Source organism: Cavia porcellus, unplaced genomic scaffold (assembly GCF_034190915.1).
Source record: "Cavia porcellus strain 051 isolate PalLab524CR breed Dunkin Hartley unplaced genomic scaffold, mCavPor4.1 scaffold_8, whole genome shotgun sequence".
In the NCBI taxonomy this organism is placed as follows: Eukaryota; Metazoa; Chordata; class Mammalia; order Rodentia; family Caviidae; genus Cavia; species Cavia porcellus.
The window spans coordinates 27,703,728-27,722,578 of NW_026947491.1; the positions used below are offsets into that span (position 1 = coordinate 27,703,728).

The window sequence follows — 18,851 nt, forward strand, 5'->3', positions numbered from 1 at the left end:
TAGATAAAGTGAATACTGGCCATGGACAGAGCTGAATTAACAGGGTACCCTTCCTTAGTGGACCGATGCTCTTTTGTCCCTCCTGACCCTTGAGATCATTGGTACTCTGCTCAGCCTCTCACTGGTCTCCAGGACAACAAGGAGCCCAAATATGGGGCTTGAGCTCTGTCTTCTCTTGGCCTGATTTGCTCTATTGTAATAATCAAGTGGTATAGGCCCATATCATATTGTTTTTGCTCTTAATGTGGTTTCCTACGTATTTTTGGAGGACAACTTGACTAGACTAACCTATTACTCCCACAAGAAAAAGAGAAAGTCTCCTTCACTGCTTATGCCCACAACATTCATATCTTCTCCAGGGAGCTCTACAAGGAAATCAGTTCACTATCTTTCAGTTGCTAGAGATGAGGCAGTGGTGACTAAGCTCCAGATCGCTACATTTAAAGGAAAAAGAAAAGTCCCAAGATTTCTTTCAAAAATCTCCCCTTAGAAAAATGGTTTTTTTATGGAACCAATAAAAATGAAATACTTAAGCATCAATCTAACAAAGGAAGTAAAATAGCTATACACTGAAAACCACAGTACTCTGAAAAAGGAGCTCAAAGAGGATATAACAGAATGGAATGATAGCCTTTGTTCTTGAATAGGCAGGCACAGTAGTGAAAATGGCTATACTTCCAAAAGAGTTACACAGATTTAATGTAATCCCAATCAAAATGCCACTGGGATATCTCACAGAACTAGAGAAAACAATCCTAAAAATCCATTTGTAACCAGAAGAGACCTAGAATAACAAAAGCAATATTGGGCAACACAGTCAAGGCAGGGAGCACCTCAATCCCCAATCTGAAGTCATATTATAAAGCAACTATGATAAAAACAAAAAAAAATAAAACAAAACCATGGTACTGGCAAAACAAAAAACCCAGATCCAATGGTCAATGGGGGAAAATGGAAGATCCAGAAACAACTCCAAATGTACTTAGTTATCTTGTCTTTAACAAAGGAACTAAACACCTTCACTGGAAGAAAGATAGCCTTTTTAGTAAATGGTGCTGGAAAAAACTGGCTTTCCTCATGCCAAAGACTAAACTAAGACTCTTATCTCTCATCGTGCACCCAATTAAAATCAAAAGCCAGGTGTTGTGGCACACGTCTATAATTGTAGCACCAAAAGACTGAGGAATTGCATCTAATCAGGGCATTGTACACTGCAGGTATCAAAAAAAAAAAAACAAAAAACAAAAAACAAAAAACTGTGGATACGTAAGTTGAAACACATCTAACATGGTAACCTAGCACCACACAGGGGTGTCTGCTCTTGCCATTCGGGTGGCTACCTACTAGTTTCAAGAAAATTATGTCTTATTTCTGTTGAATGTGCATTGCTTTTTCACCATGGAAAAGCTGAAGAACCACAAGTGGAACCATCATAAATCTAGGATCCTCCTCATGTTGAGTTAATGCCAAATTCATCACCAGAAGTAAACAGGATGGAGATGCCACTGGATCTGCAGGGGTGTGCATTGCAGCACTAAGCTGCGAAACCTGGACCCCCTACTGAAGGGTCCCTGTCACTTCTTCCCTTTATCACTTTGGGGTCTCAGCTCTTAGTGCTTCATGTCTCTCTGTTGTCCTGGACAGTGCTGAGCCTGCTTTCAACTACAGAAAAACAGCTCAGAAGAGAAGGGGTGGGAGGGACTGTGCTTTTTAGCAAAGTGACTGGGGTGGGGCACTTGGCTTTCTATGAAAATCTATTATTAGCGGGGCAAGGTGACATAGGCCTGTAATTCCAGCTATTGGGGAGGCTGAGGCAGAGGACTGCAAGTTCAGGACAAGCCTGGGCAATTATCTAGATCCTGTCTCAAAATAAACAAAGGGCCAGAGGTCTAGTTCATACTAGGGCTTGCCTATATGCTTCAGGACAGGCCTGGGTTCAAATCTAGAACTTGAAAAAATCTATTACCGGAGTCTCTCTGTTGGGTTAAGATACTTTCTTACAAATCCATTAATTATAGGTAAGACTGAAATGTTAGCCTCTCAATGATAGTATGTTACACCTCTCACTATTTTTGTAGGACAGTTTCACTGGTTGGTTATTAAATTAGAAAGCTTAACTTTTATGGTGGTAACATGGCATGGGGGGGTGCGTGCACACACACACACACACACACACACACACACACACACATGTGCATATTCCAGAAGCTTTGGTCATCCATCCAACTCAGCTCTGCACATTGCGGTACAGAGTATATGCTTATTATATATCTTTATTAAGTGAAGAGGAAATGTGTAGTGTGTTGTGTACAAAAATGAGAGGTTTTGGTATGTGCGAGGTATGGGTATTCAAATTTAACAAGTGTCAAAAGGTTTGAAACAAAGATAAAAACATTAGGTGTTCAGGATTTCCAGTTTCAGTTCTCATTTACTAACTTTATTTTTATCAAAAACAAAACAAAAACAAAAAAAGTGAAAAGGGTAAAATACACGCTGCTTTGGAAAATGCTTAATTTGTTTGGTTTTGTCTTAAAGTAAAACAACACCCAAAAAGCCCCCCAAAACCTTGCCGCCCTCTTTACACAAAGGTTCAGACAAGAACAAGTTCTGCTTTATATTTTATTTTGAGACCAATGCACTTTTAAAGAACTTTGATAGGATAGGAATAAAAGACTTTGCGTTTATGTTCTTCTACATGGATGTATCAAATTCCCGGTAACTTCAGTAAGGAATTTGTAAGCCGAATGAGGGTTGAAAAATCATAATGATTTTTCAATTCTGGAGAAATGCTAGTTATGAACAGTCTGGGATTGTCTAATTTACTTACATAGTATAAGAAAGTTACGGAGCCTATACCTAAGGCTTTGGCATAGGTTTTTGTGTGTTTTTATTTTTATTTAGTGGTATTTGGGGTCTTTGGTATTTTCTTAAAATCAGACTGATTGAACAGAAGCAGTTCAAACACCCACAATGGGACCCAAAAGCTCCAGTTAGACAGGAGGGAAAAGTAATGCGTTTAGCGTCTCCCAAAGCCATTTAGGAGTTTCCGTGAAAAAGGAGAAATGCTTGGAAGCCTGATCCGCATCCAAACCCCAGCGGAACCTCGGTCCCCCGGGGACACCTGTCGTGTAGATGGCCGCACCCGCGGGCAGCGCCTCCCGCCTCCCTGGCTCAGAGTCCGGCTCCGACGGACGTGGCGGCCCGGCGGGGGGCGCCGTCTTGCAGCGCGCCGGCCGGGGTCCACATGCCCGCCCCAGCCGCAGGTGCGGGAGCCGGGGGCGCGGGGAGGGCAGGGGGCGGGACGGGGGCGGGGCGGGCATGCGCAGTGGGGCGGCGGCCGCCGCGGGCGGGGCGCTGTTTACCCGCAGCCGGGCCAAGTCCGCGGCGCCGCGAGCGCGGGGCCGGCTGCCGCCGCTCCGAGCCGAGCCCGCCTCCCGCTGCCCCGCGCCGCCCGGCCCCGGCGGGGGAGGATGCCAGACGTGCGGGCGCGGCCGGGGCGGCGGCGGCGGGGACGCGATGGGGGCCGGCGGGGGCCGCGCGCGCCGCAGGCGGCCGGGCTGCGGGCTGGCGTCGGCCGGGGCCGCGGCGCTGTTGGCCGGGGCGAGCTGCCTGTGCTTCGGCCGCTCACTGCGCGGCGAGTTCGTGCACGACGACGTGTGGGCGATCGTGCACAACCCCGACGTGCGGCCCGGCGCCCCCCTGCGCTGGGGCGTCTTCGCCAACGACTTCTGGGGCAAGGGCATGGCCGAGAACACCAGCCACAAGTCCTACCGGCCGCTGTGCGTCCTCACCTTCAAGTGAGTGCCTCGCGGCCCGGCGGCGGCTGCGGCGAAGTTCGGGCGCCTGCTGTGCTGCCCGTCGCCCCGCGTCCCACGCCCCCTTCCCGGCGGACCGCAGCGCCTGCCCGGGTGCGCGCCGGCGTGGGAGCGGGCTGCCCAGGGTGCGCTCGGCTCCCCGGAGCTCCGGGCTGCGATGGGTCCCCGCGCCCCGCCCCATGCCGAGGGACCCGGCGGTTCCGGGGCGCGGCGGCGGGGGCGACTCCGCAGGGAGGGCAGCGAGGGTGGGGGACGCGTCCCAGGAGCCTAGAGGGGGCGGACGGCCCCGGCTCGGGCTGCGCGACCTCCCGGCCTCGCCACACCGCGGCTCCGCGCCTCCACTCAGGGATGCAGGCGAGCGAATGCAGCCCCGGGTCCGGCAGAGAGAGTTTTTCTTTTACACCCCGGAGTCATGATTCAGCATTTCTGTGCGAGAGGAGTAAGGGAAGCCCAGAGCACGCCAGGCTTCCGCGGGTGGGTGTTCTGCAGGATTCCCAGAGCTGGCTGCCTCTGTGGCGGGAGCGGGCGCTGGAGGTGCGGACTCGCTACGGGCTGGCTCCGCGCCGCTTTTGAACCGCCGCCTGCGCCTCCGCCGATAGATCTGGCGGAGAGACGGGCTCGCGGGGCTCGCGTTAACCCTTGTCCTGATTGTTCCGGGCTGGGTGTAGGAGGAGCCCGGAGTTAAGGTTATGAGTATTTGAGGAAGCTGTGGACTGGGATGATGCGATGACAGGTGGCTCCTGACTTCGAGAAGGAAGCAGTGGCATTTGGCAACACTCGGTGGGACTTCCACTTGATTCCTACCCTTAACGTTCAATGGTTGAAAGAGGGTGAGAAAATTATGCATTCGACTCTGAATATAATTTTCCTCTCGAAGAATTCTACTGATCTCTAATTTTCAGTTTTCCAGACGTTTCTTAAAGTGGCTATAGACAGCATAAATATAAACGTTTCACGTCTAAATGGACCTGAATTTTCACGTAATCCATGAGGGTTGAAGTCATGGAGGTACCCAAGGTGAAGTGTGCTGGATTTACGGGCCACAGGAACCATCCTGGTCCTTGGTCTGAGCATTTTCCCTTTTAAAGGGTCAGGGCTATTGCTGGAGGGATAGGAATAATGTTTTCAGCATGAGGTTGATGCTTGAGAATTTTAAAGTTTGTCACAGATGGCAGGGACAGAGAAGGCTGGGGTGCAGGGCTGTGGAGGGAGGAGGGAAGGTCAGTGGTGAAGTGGAAAGTTAGCAGGGGTGTTGGTGGAGAAGGAACAGAGCAGGGGACAGCAAGCTGTTCACACTGGTAATGGATGCTGGTATAAGGCACCTTAGCTTCTGAAAGGCACTGCTCTTTTGATAGGACTTGCTGGGAAAGATCAGCTTGCTGGCTTGCTTTCTGTGTGTGTGCGCGTGTGCTTGTGCGTGTGCGTGTGCGTGTGCGTGTGCGTGTGTGTGTGTGTGTGTGTGTGTGTTTTAGACAGTTGAGTTGCTAATCTAGAAAGCAATGCAACACTGCTTGGAAAGGTGGTGCCTCTTTAGAAATGAGAAGGTAAGGAAGCTTCAGTGTTCACCAGTGTTTAGTAGGAACAGACAGTGTCTCAGCATGCTCCCTCATCTAAGAGAAAGCGTTACAGTGGTGTGGGTTTAGACCCACCTGACCTCAAAAATGTGCAAGGAAGGACGAAATCTCATCTTTTATATGTCCAGTATGCACTACACATTTGGCTAGACACTTCATGTAGATATATCTTTACAGTTTTTATTTGAAGTATTTGACAACAGTTCAAGTGGCCTTTTAAACTTATGCAGTTGAGTTGAACTATGTCTTAAATTATGCTTGTTTGAACAAAATATTTTCAAACTTCAGACTTACTGCAAATTTTGAAAAAAATTGTACATTCCTGTGCAGTTGTGAGTGATGGCATAGAAACCCTGTTAGTCCTTTTTTCATTTTCTACCAAGGTAACATTTTGCATAACTATAATATTACAACCATGAAGCTGATAATGATACAGATTACTAGTGCTTTAACTCAGATTTCACTGGCTTTCCACATACACTTTTTATGGTCTTTAGTTCTTAGTAAGTATACATTTAGTATCTCTCATAAGTATATATTTAGATCCTTTGTAAGTACATATTTAGTTATCCCATGTAGATTTCTGTGGCTACCACATAGTCAAGAGATGAAACAGCTCCCTTTCAAGGATACCTCCATTTTTTTTTATCACACTATCTATAAAGCCCCACGCTAATCCATAACAAGTATGAATTCTCGGTCTCTGTAACTCTGTCATTTCAGTGCTATGTGAGTGGAATCATGTAGTGTGCAGTTCATTGAGACTTTTTTTTTGTCTTGGGCACTGTTCTGGAGTTTCATTAAGTTGTTGCAAGTATGAAGAGCTTGTTCCTTTTTATTGGTGAGTAGTATCCCATTGTCGGGGTATACCACAGTGTGCTTGACCAATCACTGTATTAAGGAATCTGGGTTGCTTCCATTTTATGGCTATTAAATAAAGCTAATGTAAACATTCAATTGCTTGTACTTTTTTTTTTTCAAGGAAAATGCCTAAAAATGCCACACTCCTTTTAATTTTCTTTGTTTTTGATTCGGGTTCTTAGAGTTGCCCATGTTGGCCTTGGGCTTGTGATCCTCCTGTTTGAGTACTGGGATTATATGCATATACTACTGCACCCAGCTATTGTGGTTTTTTGTTATAGCCATTCTGACAATTGTGTGGTGGTAAGACACTTCATTTAGTTTTGTTTCTCTAGTGGCTAACAATATTGAATGTCTTTTTTTTTTTTTTGGTCTTTTTCGTTTTTATCGGTACCAGGGATCGAACTCAGTACTGCCTGCTGGCAAGGCAGGCGCTTATGCCGCTGAGCTAAATCCCCAGCCCCAATATTGAATGTCTTTAAACATGTTGATTTGTGCTCTGTATAGTCTCTTTGTAAAATATGACTTTCTGTCATTTGTCTATTTTCAAAGTAGATTTTTAAAAATGTTGATTTTTAAAAATTTTGATGATCTTTTGCTTAAGTACATGTCCCTTTTCAAGTATGTGGTTGACAAATTACTTTTTTCCATTCCATAGCTTATAATTTTGTTCTCCCATGGTCTTTCCCAGTGTAAAACTCAAACTTCATTAAAAATGAGTTTGTCATCTTTGATTCATCGGACGTATGTCACAAGTGCTGAGAGCTGAAATCTCCCTTAGGAGTAAACATAATTGATAGGATAAGGCTTTTGCAGTAGAGGTGCTTTGCATGTGTATTAATGAACAGTCAAAGTGCTTGCTCATGTGTTGAGGTGCTAATCATGCTTCTCACATAGGGAATGAGCTGAAGTTGGAAAGAGGAAATAGGTAATCGGAGCATCTGCTTTTTACCAGTTTTGGGGGTACCGGTTAGTGAAAGAGGAAGATAGCTTACCAGAATATGGTGACTTTATGCTCCTTCAGTGTAAAGTTAGAATTAACTTCCCTAGAAACTCCCTTCCCAGGATTACCCTGCCACCTTTGGGCTGGCCTCAGAGGCATTTTCCGCGGGATTTGGAAGGTGGAAGCAGAGTAGCTGTGGTCACACTCAGACCGCACAGGTGGTTGCAGAGTCCTGGCTGCCTTGCAGGTGGAGAGCAGCAGCTGAGCCAGGCCCTTCCTCTTTCTCCAGGACTGCCTGCACAGCTGGTACAGGTGTGTCAGGCTCTGCGGGAGAAGAGAACCAGAGATTTTGCAGGCCATTCTCATCATTTGGTTGAGCTTCAGCAGCTGCTAGAAACCGGTGTGTGTTCCCTACTCACCCTGTGGGGTCCAGCTCATCCCTTTTCCTCCTTCTGGAGTGGCTGCCCTGCTGACCCAATCTTCCTGTACAGACACTTCCAACTTAACAGGCGCTCTAAGCAGCTCCCAGCACTGTGAAAAGACAGTGCTGCATAGCAAATCCTTTTCTTCTGAATCATTCCTGGTGTTGCGTTTTCCTAGCCAAGCTCTAAGTGATAAAAATGAAGCATTCCTTTGAGTAAATGTAGAACTCGGATGAATTTCTATTTCTAATCAAACCTGACATTCATTCTTTTCATAAGACTGTATACAAGGGCATGCAGGAATATTTTTAGATCATAGTGGAGCAAAATCAGAACATCTGTGAAAACTTAATCTGCAGCAGTAACCTTTTTTACTCTCACTTTATTCCTGACTGGCCATTACCTGTTTGCAGGTCTGAATTCTGGGGGAAGCATCAAGCTACATTGTGAATACTGAATTGACGCAGTACCGGAACCCTGGATTCCTAGAACTGCTCCTTTCTCAAAAGGTTCTGGTTGATTTGAAAGGTACTTAGGTTATTAATTTGATCTTCTCCCTTTCCTCTTGGGAAGACGCTCCTGCAAAATTGTTAACTGTCTTTCTGTGTGGTAAGCCAGAGAGATCAGCTTTATAAGGAAGAACCAAGGAGTCTGTGATGTTAAAAACAGGGAAATTAAGGTAAATAAAAGGACCTTATACTCATGATTCTCTTCCATGCTTAGGCTATTAAATCATAGTTTGCTACAAAGTTTTACTTTATTAAAGGCTTTTGGTGATAATATAAACCCTAAGAGAGAAGTGGGTGGTTTAAAATGTCAGAGCTAAAAAATAGACTATCTTAATATGTGCAGCTGTAAGAATTTGCAGCACTTTACTGTTTGATTTTGAGTTTCTTTGCAGTAGTTTGCATCTTTTAGTCATGAGCAATGTGCCAACCATCGAAATAAAGCATTAGCCTTCATCGCTCACTAAGAGAAGTGGTGGAGCGTTACTTTTGGTTCTGTCCATTTTGACTTGACCTCTTTGGGATGTCACTTCATTTTTTGAACTGTTGTACTCCAAGGTCAGTGAGTTCGTTAAATATGTTGTATGAGACCTAGAAGATGGTCTAGGGCTTGATCAAATTGCCCAACACACTCAGTGATGGAAACAGCCAAGGTAAACAGAATTGAAAGAATTGGAAGCAGTAAGGATTTTATAGAGAAGAATGAAAACAAGCAAGCCTTTGGGAATTTTATTCCAAATTCAGGTCATCTTAGGCACTGCCGAGGAGGAGGCTGTGGCCATCGCCTGGTAGGATGTGCTGTAGACACAAGATAAGCTTAGACAAGTCTGCTAGGCGGGATGGAGAATGAGAGGGATATATTTTTGGATCACTGGGGCTTTTACAAGTGTGTCTCTGAATGAAGGCTTGGAAATCACCTTCTGAAGCAGTCTTTTTTTTTTTTTTAAATCAACACACATCTTCTTTGTTTTCTTTTGGAATTACATCCTTATTTTTTCCAGGCTTTAAATATGTGCTCATTCCACTAAAAAAGCAGCACGAGGAATGTGTGATCATTCAGAGGTAATGTCAGTATTCTGTTTCCCAATGATGAGATATGATTCTATCTCACAGAACACTCAGATCTGGCCCACAGCTCCCTGTCTGGCCCCTGGGCTGTCCATCCCCGGCCTTCTGGAGCCCTTGTTCCTAGACAGGGCAGGTCATGATTTCTGGGTCCTTGGTGCGCGTGGATGGCCTGTTGTGCTCCACTGTCGGTGTGGCACTGAGGCCTTTCCTGGCCATCTGACTGAAGTCACAAGTGCTCCTTTATGTGTCACTCCACGTCTCACCTGTTTGCCTTTTTGTTCCTCATTGCTGTGTGGCACCATTTTTTGTTGTTGGCTTTAATGGCCCCTCAGGATGTTGTGAGCTGTACCAGTTATCTCTCTAGTGCCTGGAACTCTGTGGGCCTACAGAGTAGGGCTCAGAAATTACTGTCCCCCCCCCCCCCCCAAAAAAAAAAGGACTGGCATTTATTTCCCATTCAAAAGAACTAAAACAAACCAAGTGAATAAGTTATTTTTGTGAATGCAGAACTCTTTTAGATGCATGTTTACCTACTTTACCTTCTTTTTTTCTTTCAAGGAGAGAAGTAGAGATTAGCAATTTCCTTGGGAATGTCTAGAGGTATTCTGTTGAGTCTTACTTAGTGGGAGATTATGGACAGCTTGATTCTTGCAGGGATGATCCTGTCTGTAACCCACTGGGACTGTCACTCCCTAGAGGATGAGAATCTTTGGCACTGTAGGATCGTCCTCGCCTTGGATGGCATTAAAGCACAAATGATTGTTGAATGCTTGTCACAAAGTTCAAATCTGGAGACAACAGTTTTACCTTTGAGACAAAACCCAGAATTACAGGGGCTCCGTCCATGTCCTGCTCCCAGGAACCTAAAATTCATCCTGTGGGTGCCCTACTTTATATAAGGAATGGCTTTTTTTTTAAGTGCAGTAGATATAAAATACTGTTTTTTGTTGGATCAAATGAAGTACAAGGATCTCAAACTACTTGATTAAAAGATTTAACTGTGACTTCTAGTGTTGCATAATAAGAATTTGTCTGGTTTCTGTGTTGGGGTCCTGGCAGGGAGCTTTGAGACCCTTAGAATTTTCTAGGTGATAAGAATTTATTTTTGTGGTGGACTTCTGGGGCCACTATTCCCAAGTTTATGCTAAGGAGGAGGTGATTCATGGTAAATCCCAAATGGTTTCAGGATGGGAAGCAGCTGTGCTGGGCAGACCCGTAATGATTCGAGAATAGGGACTTTGAGCCATGTGATATAAGCCTTTCCTTCCAGCACTCTGAAAAGGAGAGGGCTGGGGATTAGGGTCCCTCATGCAGCCAGAGATGCAGTGGGTCTGCACAGTGAAGCCCCAATAAAAACAACCTTAGGACGAGCTTGGGCTTCTGGTGGGGGTTATCCTGAACCCACAGGATGTTTGTATGTGGGAGTCTCCCAGATGTTGTGCTGTGAGTCTCTTCTGTTGACTTGACCTGAAAGTCAAGTCCTTTGTAATCAAACTATAATAATAAGTACAGTGATTTCCTTACGTTTTTGATCATTCTCATGAATTACGGAACTGGTAGCTGTGAGAAGCCCAGATTTTGTAGTTAGTTGAGCAGAAGTGCAGGTGGCTTAGGGGTCCCAAACTTGTGGCTTGTGTCTGACATGTTGGAGCCCAGTGGAATCTGTTGTCTTTTACCCATCGTCTCTCCATTAGCTCTGGGTGATCACTGTCAGGATTGCATTGCGCCCATTGTCTATCAGATGCTCACTTTTCTTTTTATTTAGAGGAAAAAAGCAAAACAGAGAACAAGGTAGAAATAATACAGAATTTGAAAAAAAATAACAAAGAAATCACTAGTTAATAAATTACATATTGTTGTTTTAGAATTAGTTCAAGTTACATAATCAAAGCATAAACAGTGGACAATGACAGCACAAACCATTCTGTTTGCTAAATTAATAAAAACTTAATAGTATGGTTATCTTCCACATTTATACATACAGTTGTGTCCTTTAGAGCACTTTCTTTCCCTTTCATTATTATAATATGTATTGTACATTTTGGATCTTATTACTCTCAGTTTTTTATTATTATTTTTTGTACTAGAGAGACGACCATACGATATTTACAAATGTGAGTCTGATTTATTTCACTTGAGGATAGTCTCAAGTTGACTCCATTTACCTATAAAGGCCTCAAGATCATCCTTTTTATATAATATTCCATTATATAAAAATATCACATCTTTATCCATTTCCCATTGATGGGCATTTTGGTTGTTTCCAAGATTTAGCTATTATAAATTGTGCTCCTATAAACATGGGTGTACATATATCGCTATGACATGACCTTTTCAGTTTTTGTGAGGAAACACCCAGGAGGGGACTAGGTAGACTGAATGGTACTTCCAGTCCTAGCTCTTTGAGGAATCTCCATACTGATTTCCACAGTGACTACACCAGTCCAGGTGCTCACTTTTAAAAGAAAAATAATTGCTAATAATTGACAGGTTAGTTATAATTATACAGTAAGATTCAGTAACACCATGCTTCATGAATGGTTTGGTTTGCAAATAATTTGGTTTGTAAACAGAAATGTTTAGGAAAATATTTCCATTTGTAAACTGCATCAGGTGATAAACATGACCACGGCCATCTTCTCCACATAAGCACAAATGCAGCCTTCTTTCTCCAAATCACAAAACAAATGAAGTTTGTAAACCGAGTTACCACTGTATTTGATGTTGCTGTGTTATAATCTTTCGCTGGTTTTCTTTTGAAGGTTTTCTTCTGAGACCTGCTGTCTTTCAGGAATAGCCACTGACCCCCCTGTCCTTTTTTCTCCCGTTCTGTGAGTAGTCATACACTGAGTTCCAAGGAGACGTTAATGTCAACACTGTCCCTCTCTGGGGGCAGCTTCCTCCTAGCAGGGGTGGATGCTGTGCACTGAGCTCAGATCAGATCTGAGAGTTTTGCTTTTGCCTCCTTTGCTGTCCTCCCCTCTGTACTGTTGTTTGCATGTGAATTACTTTGTTTGCTACTTTAGATACATTAGGTGATGATGATTTGCTGATTTATTTCTGGTACTGGAGGGAATGCAGAAGAGCAACTAAAATGATTGAGGGCCAAAGGGATTTGCCATAGAAGAAAAACCAAGCAGTACCAGATGTCGTTATTTATTGGTTGAATGATCTAAGAAGACTATGGAAACCACTTATATGCACTTGAGAGCTATAACGATAGCAAGAGGTGGGGAAGAACAGAGATAAGCAGCAGTGGGGGAGACAGAAGAATGTTCTGTGTGTTTGTAGAAACCCACCAGGACAGTGCTCAGGAGAGTATCATTTGAGGCTCCAGGAGCAGATTAAGGAAGGTGCATTTAGTTTTTTCTTGTCCCTGGTTTGCAGTTCTTACTGGAAGAGTGTATGTATGTGGTATTACTGCTGAGCAAACAGAGCTTTCTGGTTAAGCTTGCCCTGCTGCCGGCTTTGAGAATCACCTTCCTTCAGTTCCCTGGTGCTTTGGTGGATCTCGGATTCGGGATCCCATCTACTGGCTTAGCGCGTCTTGGGTGGGCTCGGGAGTCGGCTCTGGTGTGCCAGGTGATGCAGAAGCTTGGGAACTGCTGAGACTCCTCAGAGGCCTGTTAGCACTGGGACGCCACTATCTGCCAGTCAGGAAGAGGCTGACTGTGATTGCTGGGTTGGGAGATGCTTGGCATGAGCCACCTGCCAGCACCTTCCAGCTTCTCTACCAGCTTTGCTCCTCTGAGGACCTAGTGACTGAGGGTCGGAGGCTGGCAGGAGCACCTACAGCTTGGAGAAGCCCCGCTTGCCACACTGATATGTAGGGGCTGTGATGTTAGTGTGGCAGGGGGGTCCTGGGGCACCAAGGCCAGGTGGCGGAGCTTCACCGCTGAAGACAAGGCGGGTGCAGGGCTGTGGTGGTAATCAGGGTGTTTTGGCCCTGGGCATCGTGAGTGCCCGAGGAACAGGAAGATGTCAGATTTGGCTGCTTCTGACTCAGCGTCCAAACGTGAGCAATGACCAGTCTCTGCCTCAAGGGAAACCTCATGCGTGTCCTTGTCTAAACCAGAGCTATTTTCAGGAAAGAAAATGAGAGCGCCGGACTGTGTCTCCAGCCTCTGTCAGTGACAAAGGAGGTGGAGAGCTCATGGCCCTCTCTGCTCCCAGTGCTGGGGCTTCGGTACTGGATCTGTGACCCTGTGACCTTCCTGGAATGGATTGGCTGTCCTGGAAGGCGGCTCATCTGACTGCCAGAGCTGCCGCCCAGCTTTCTGGGCAGTTTTATAGGAAGGCAGAGCAGTTCAGATGGCAAAGGGGCGATTTGTGTTCTTTCATATTTTCCAACCTCTGGAAGGCAATCAGAGGTGTCTTTAAGAATGTTTGATTTCTTCCTGCTTGGTCAAGGTACTTTTTAAGGGTCAGCTACATGAAATGGAAGACTCCTAGAGTTTAAAGGGAACGCTCTGTCATGTACCTTTGTTTGCTGTTCTGTTAGTGTTCATTGAGAAGCTACTGAGTGCCGAGTGAGCTGAGTACATGGTGGAAAGAGGTCTGCTTCTTGCAGCCTGGGAAAACCCTGCTTCTGACCTTGTAGCACTGTTGCCTGGGGCCCACAGAAGACAGGAGTGCTCTGTGGAGTTTCATTCAGAGCAACAGCATCCTGAGGCATCCGGCACGGGCTTCACCCTTCTGTGGCCGGCACTGTCTTAGCACTTCTGCCAAGCACTGCTCACTGGTTTGTGTTTCTTCTTTCCCTGAGCTGCAGTCATCTTCATACTTTGTATGCTAATGGTTGAAAACTCAAATGCTGTAAGGGTGGGAAGGTTGAGCCATGAGCTAGGTATGAGGTTAAAGTCTTAGACATGGTATAGTCTCCTCTTCCAGAAATATACTTTCTTCCATTTTTCTACACACAGTCACTTTGATTGCTTTTTATCTCCCAAATATGATGGTAATAGAAGCCCAAGACACACTCCACTCACCTCTTTACTAAGAGAAAAACAGTGTGCATACGAGGATAAAACTGCATAGCCTAAGTTTTGGAACTTGAGGGACCTGGCCGAGACTGCACATTGTAAACATTGACCTCAGGATGGACAGCCTTGCATCCTCCCCGCATGGCGGCCCAAAGTTGCCAAGTCTCCTAGTATTCAAGCAGAACTGGAAATATTTCTATGAAATCACATGTTATTTTTTTAAAAATTGGTGAATCAGAAAAATGGTGTAAAGGTGAAACTAAGGAATTTGCAGGCTGAGCCTGTCCTGGTTGCTGTGATGAAACTGGATCTTACTTAGAGCGTATGTGTTCCTTCAGTGTGTCTTTCATTCATTCTTGTGCTTATTCATACAAACATCTGTTGTGCGATACTGTGATGCTGGGATACTGTGCTGGACACTGTACAGCTAAAAATATGGCAGACTTTCTCCAGGAGCTGGCAACAGTCCTGTTGCCCCTTCTCTAGGCTGAGCATCCCCATTTCCCAGACTTTCTTGGTGAGGCTTCATTTCAGGAGCCTGGCTGGAAGCTGCTTTTGTGGCCAGGAAGTACCCTGGGGTCTGCTGTTCCTGGGGACACCGTCTGCCTTGCTTTCCTGTCCACAGCTGGAGTGGGGTGCATCTGCCTGGGAGTACCTGCCATGGTATCCTTTCGTGCAGAGTACTGCCGCTGTTCATTGTCTGCTGAATGGTTGGCTGATCCCACTGTGCTGTGGGCGCCCTGGGAGGTTGCCACATCTGCTCTGTCCCTTGAGTTCGCCCTGTCCCTGTCTCATGCTAGGTTCTCATTCGACCTTGTAGGACATGGAAGTGGAAGACAGTTGGACTCCTGTAGTTACTGTCGCTGGCTGGTGGCTTGGTCTGTAATAATGCCAAGGATATATAAACTCTTTGGCTTGAGTGCAACTAAAATCCTCTTTATAGATTTAATCTAAGTCAAAAATGTTTTTTTTTTTCTATGCTGAAGTGGATCTTTATTCTTTTCACTATTCTTACCATTAATAATTTCAGCTGGACATAGTGATACATACCTGTAATCCCAGTATCGTGAGTAGGCTGAGGCAGGAGGACTGTAAATATGAGTCCAGCCTGGGCAAACTACTGACTTAGTGAGACCCTGCTCAAAATGAAAAGTAAAAAGGGCTGGGTGTGTCTCAGTGTGAAGGCCCTAGGTTCAATCCCAGGTCTGGGGGAAAAGTCAGTCATCTATGCTTTGACTCTCAGTCAATCTTGCAGCTGTTTAACTGCTGTTCCCAAATACAAGTATTTGTAATCTTGATAAGCATGCACTCTCTAGTTTAAGTCTTTGATAAAAATATTGGGAAGAACAGAGATAAAGCAGCACACTGTGACATACGTTGGAGGTCTCAGTTCAAGGTGACATTGATTTATTTATTTTTTTAAATTTTATTTAAGGAGAAAAAAAAGCAGAGAAAGGGTACAAGTTATACAGATTTACAGAGAAAAAAAATAAACAGTAGGAAATCACTAGTTAATGGATTACATATTGTCATCTTAGAATTAATTGTTCAAGTCACAAAATTAAAGCTTGTAAAGTGGACATTCCAACAATGATACTGCAAACAGTTGTGTTCAATGATCCAATAAAACTCAGTGATATCATTTTCTATCTTATACACTTAAATATACATGCAGTTATATAGTTTAGAGCACTTTCTTTTCCTCTCTTTTGTACAGTGACTATTACACATTTTGGGTTTCATTGCTCCCACGGTTCTTATTACTTTTTTGGAAGAGAGTAAAACCAAATGTGACATAACAGAACAGAATCGGTCAAGTCAAAATGGTGGACATAATAGGTAATGTAAAAACATAATACAAGGTGATCAACAATGGTTACCATAATGCCTCCCGCTATCTCTAATAGAATTGCCTATATCATTAGTTATAATAAAATTGAACAAAACAGTAAAGAACAAAACCGACAAAACCAAAACATTGGAGACATTGTAGGTCTTCAAAAGTAGATAAAAGTCAACAAGAATGGGCGTGATAATGAATCTCATTATCTTCACAGCTGTTGCCTAAACTTTTGAACCTGATACTATCCAGCAAAACAGAATAGGGGAACATCAGTCAAAAACAAGATGGTGAGAGTAATACAGGGCTTTAAATCGAGATAATGGAAAGTCAAAGTGGGTTACTATAATATATCCTGCTATTTTTATTTATTTTTCCCTTAATTAAAAGGATAAAAATAAAAAAGTAAATAATGGAGTGGAGATTGAGATAAAAGAGGGCATAACAGCAAAACAGCGCAGACCAAAACATAACCATTTAAGCAGAATAGTGTTTCACAAGATAATCCTGACATAAAAGTAGTTACCATATTGTCTCTTTCCTTGAAATCCTTGAGTACAACTTTGTATACTGTAGCATTAAATATATCAAAACAATGTAAAACTATTTAAGAGAATGACAGCATTACAGGGTATTTAGAATCGACTAACAGAAAATGAACAATGGTTTCTGTATAATCTCCTTGTCTTTAAGTTTTTGCTTATACTATCGTACATAATAAAATCCAATAAGATACAACCTATTTAGACCAATGGAGACAGAAGAGCAAAAGCTTGATGAGACTTCAAAACAAGATGATACTAAATCAGTATTACCTATTAAGGTTTTATTTTCTCCAAAATAGCTGTTCCTATCATCCAATCTTCTCTGCCTCATTTCTGTTGAGCTCTTTTTCTGTCAGTAGCTGTCAGTTTGTCTTCTTCATTTTGTTCTCTGCTCCATTTGTTGTGGCCTCCCCGCCACTATTTCTGGATTCTTTGTATTTTTCTTTTTTCAGAATATCCTGCAATACTCTCTGTAGAGTTGAATTGGTGGTTGCAAACTCCCCCAGTTCCTCTTTATCCTGGAAGCACCTTATTTTTCCATCAATTTCCAGGGACAGTTGTGCAGGATATCTCAATCTTGGCTGGTGATTATTATCTTTCAAAGCTTGAATTATTTCCCCCACGCGCTTCGTGATTTGATGGTTTGTGCAGAGAAATCTGCTGTAATTTTGATGGGTGTTCCCTTGTAAGTGGTGTTTCTTGTCTCTGACAGCTTTTAATATTCTGTTCTTGTATTGAATTTCTGGAATTTTTATTATTATATGCCTGGGTGTTGCTCTGTTTGGGTTGTAGGTGGCTGGGGTCCTGTATGCCTCATACATCTGAGTATCTTTACCTTTTGCTAAATTAGGAAAATTCTCCTGGATTATTTCTGTGAGTAGCTTTTGTAGTTCACTTGTTTGTGTCCCTACTTCTTCTTTTATGTTCTTAATCCTTAAGTTATGGATCCTCTTATCATCTTCTTGTCTTTGTATTATTGCTGTTTGTTTCTTTGTTATTTTTAAGAATTTTTTCATTTCATTCTCCCATATTACAAGTCTGCCCTCCAGTTCAGATAGTCTGTCCTTAGTTTCTTTCAAGCTGTTATGCCAGTCTTCGATAGACTTCTTAGTATCTTGGTAGTCCCTTTGAACCTGCTTTACGTATTCTATGCTTTCTCTGTTTTCTCCATCAAACAATTCTCCCCTCTTTTTCTGTTCTTCCATTCCACCATCTGTTTTTTCTTGGGTGGTGCTTAGCATTTCTCTAACTATTCTGCATACTTCTAGCTTCAGGTCATTGATAACTTCATTCCTGAACTGATCTATGAGGCTCTCTATATGGCGCTTTATGTCTATTGGTGTGGTGTCCGCTATTACCTGTTTCTCAGAATTGGGGGCCGAGGAGCCTTTCTTGTTGCTGCCTCTTCCCATATTCTCTGTTCCTTATATATGCAAGCTTACATAGGAGGCCCAGCTTCTCTCCCTGTCAGCCACAGCCTGATCGAATTGCGCCGGTTAGGTGTTTCTACCCACACGCAGCACACGAGGAAGTTCCAGACCAGGCAGCCTACGCAGGGCCTGCCCTCCCAGCCACCGTCAGGTTCTGGGATCTGGGTTGGGCTAGCCTACCTGGTCCTCCAGCAGCGTCACGTAGGCCAGGCACTTTTCACCAATCCCGCCTGAGAGGGGGGTGTGTGGCTGAAGTTGCCACCGCGCCCTGCTCCCGCAGGACTGCCCGGGCCCAGAAAGTCCTCCGCTGGAGTCAAACTGTGGTAGAGTGTCAGTTTCTCTAACTCACCTCACCACAAGTCAGTGCACGCCTCCCTGCCCGTCCTGTTTTCGACTCCATTCGCAGATTCCCATTCTCAGAGCTTCCGTGCGTCTCTCTCCTTGCCGAGCTGATGTAGAGGCAGCTGCCGTGCGGTGGGAAACCCAAATCGCGGCTTCCAATGGCGCGGGCTCCAGCCTCTACACTGAGGCTTTTCTGTTCCTGTTTTAGCACCAGGACTGCATTCCAAGTTGGTTTCTCTCAGCCCAGTTCGTTCCTGAGTCAGCAGAGCGTATCTCCACCGGCTTATGTCTCCTTACTCCGCACCCTTCCTGACTTCTGAGCCGAGTCTTTCAGAGAGCCTCCGTAGTAGCTGTTATCTGTCCGCCATGTTCTCCTGGAAGTCGACATTGATTTATTATCCACCACTCTCTGCTTTGTGTTGCTACAAATCTGTCTTAAAGCTATCTTGTATGTGGGAAGATTTCAAGAGATCTTGATAAATGCCTTTGTTAAAATAAAGATGTGATGCATCTGTCACATCCT

The 18,851-nt window shown here is 44.4% G+C and overlaps 1 protein-coding gene across 1 annotated transcript in view; it reads left to right on the plus strand.

The window, feature by feature from the left end:
* The first annotated feature begins 3,062 nt into the window (after positions 1-3,062).
* Positions 3,063-18,851, plus strand: part of LOC106026989 (5E5 antigen-like) — an 83,741-nt gene continuing 67,952 nt past the window's right edge. Inside the window, exon 1 of the mRNA XM_063255565.1 lies at positions 3,063-3,797. Coding sequence (XP_063111635.1) covers positions 3,063-3,797 — 735 coding nt within the window. The remainder of the gene's footprint in view (positions 3,798-18,851) is intronic.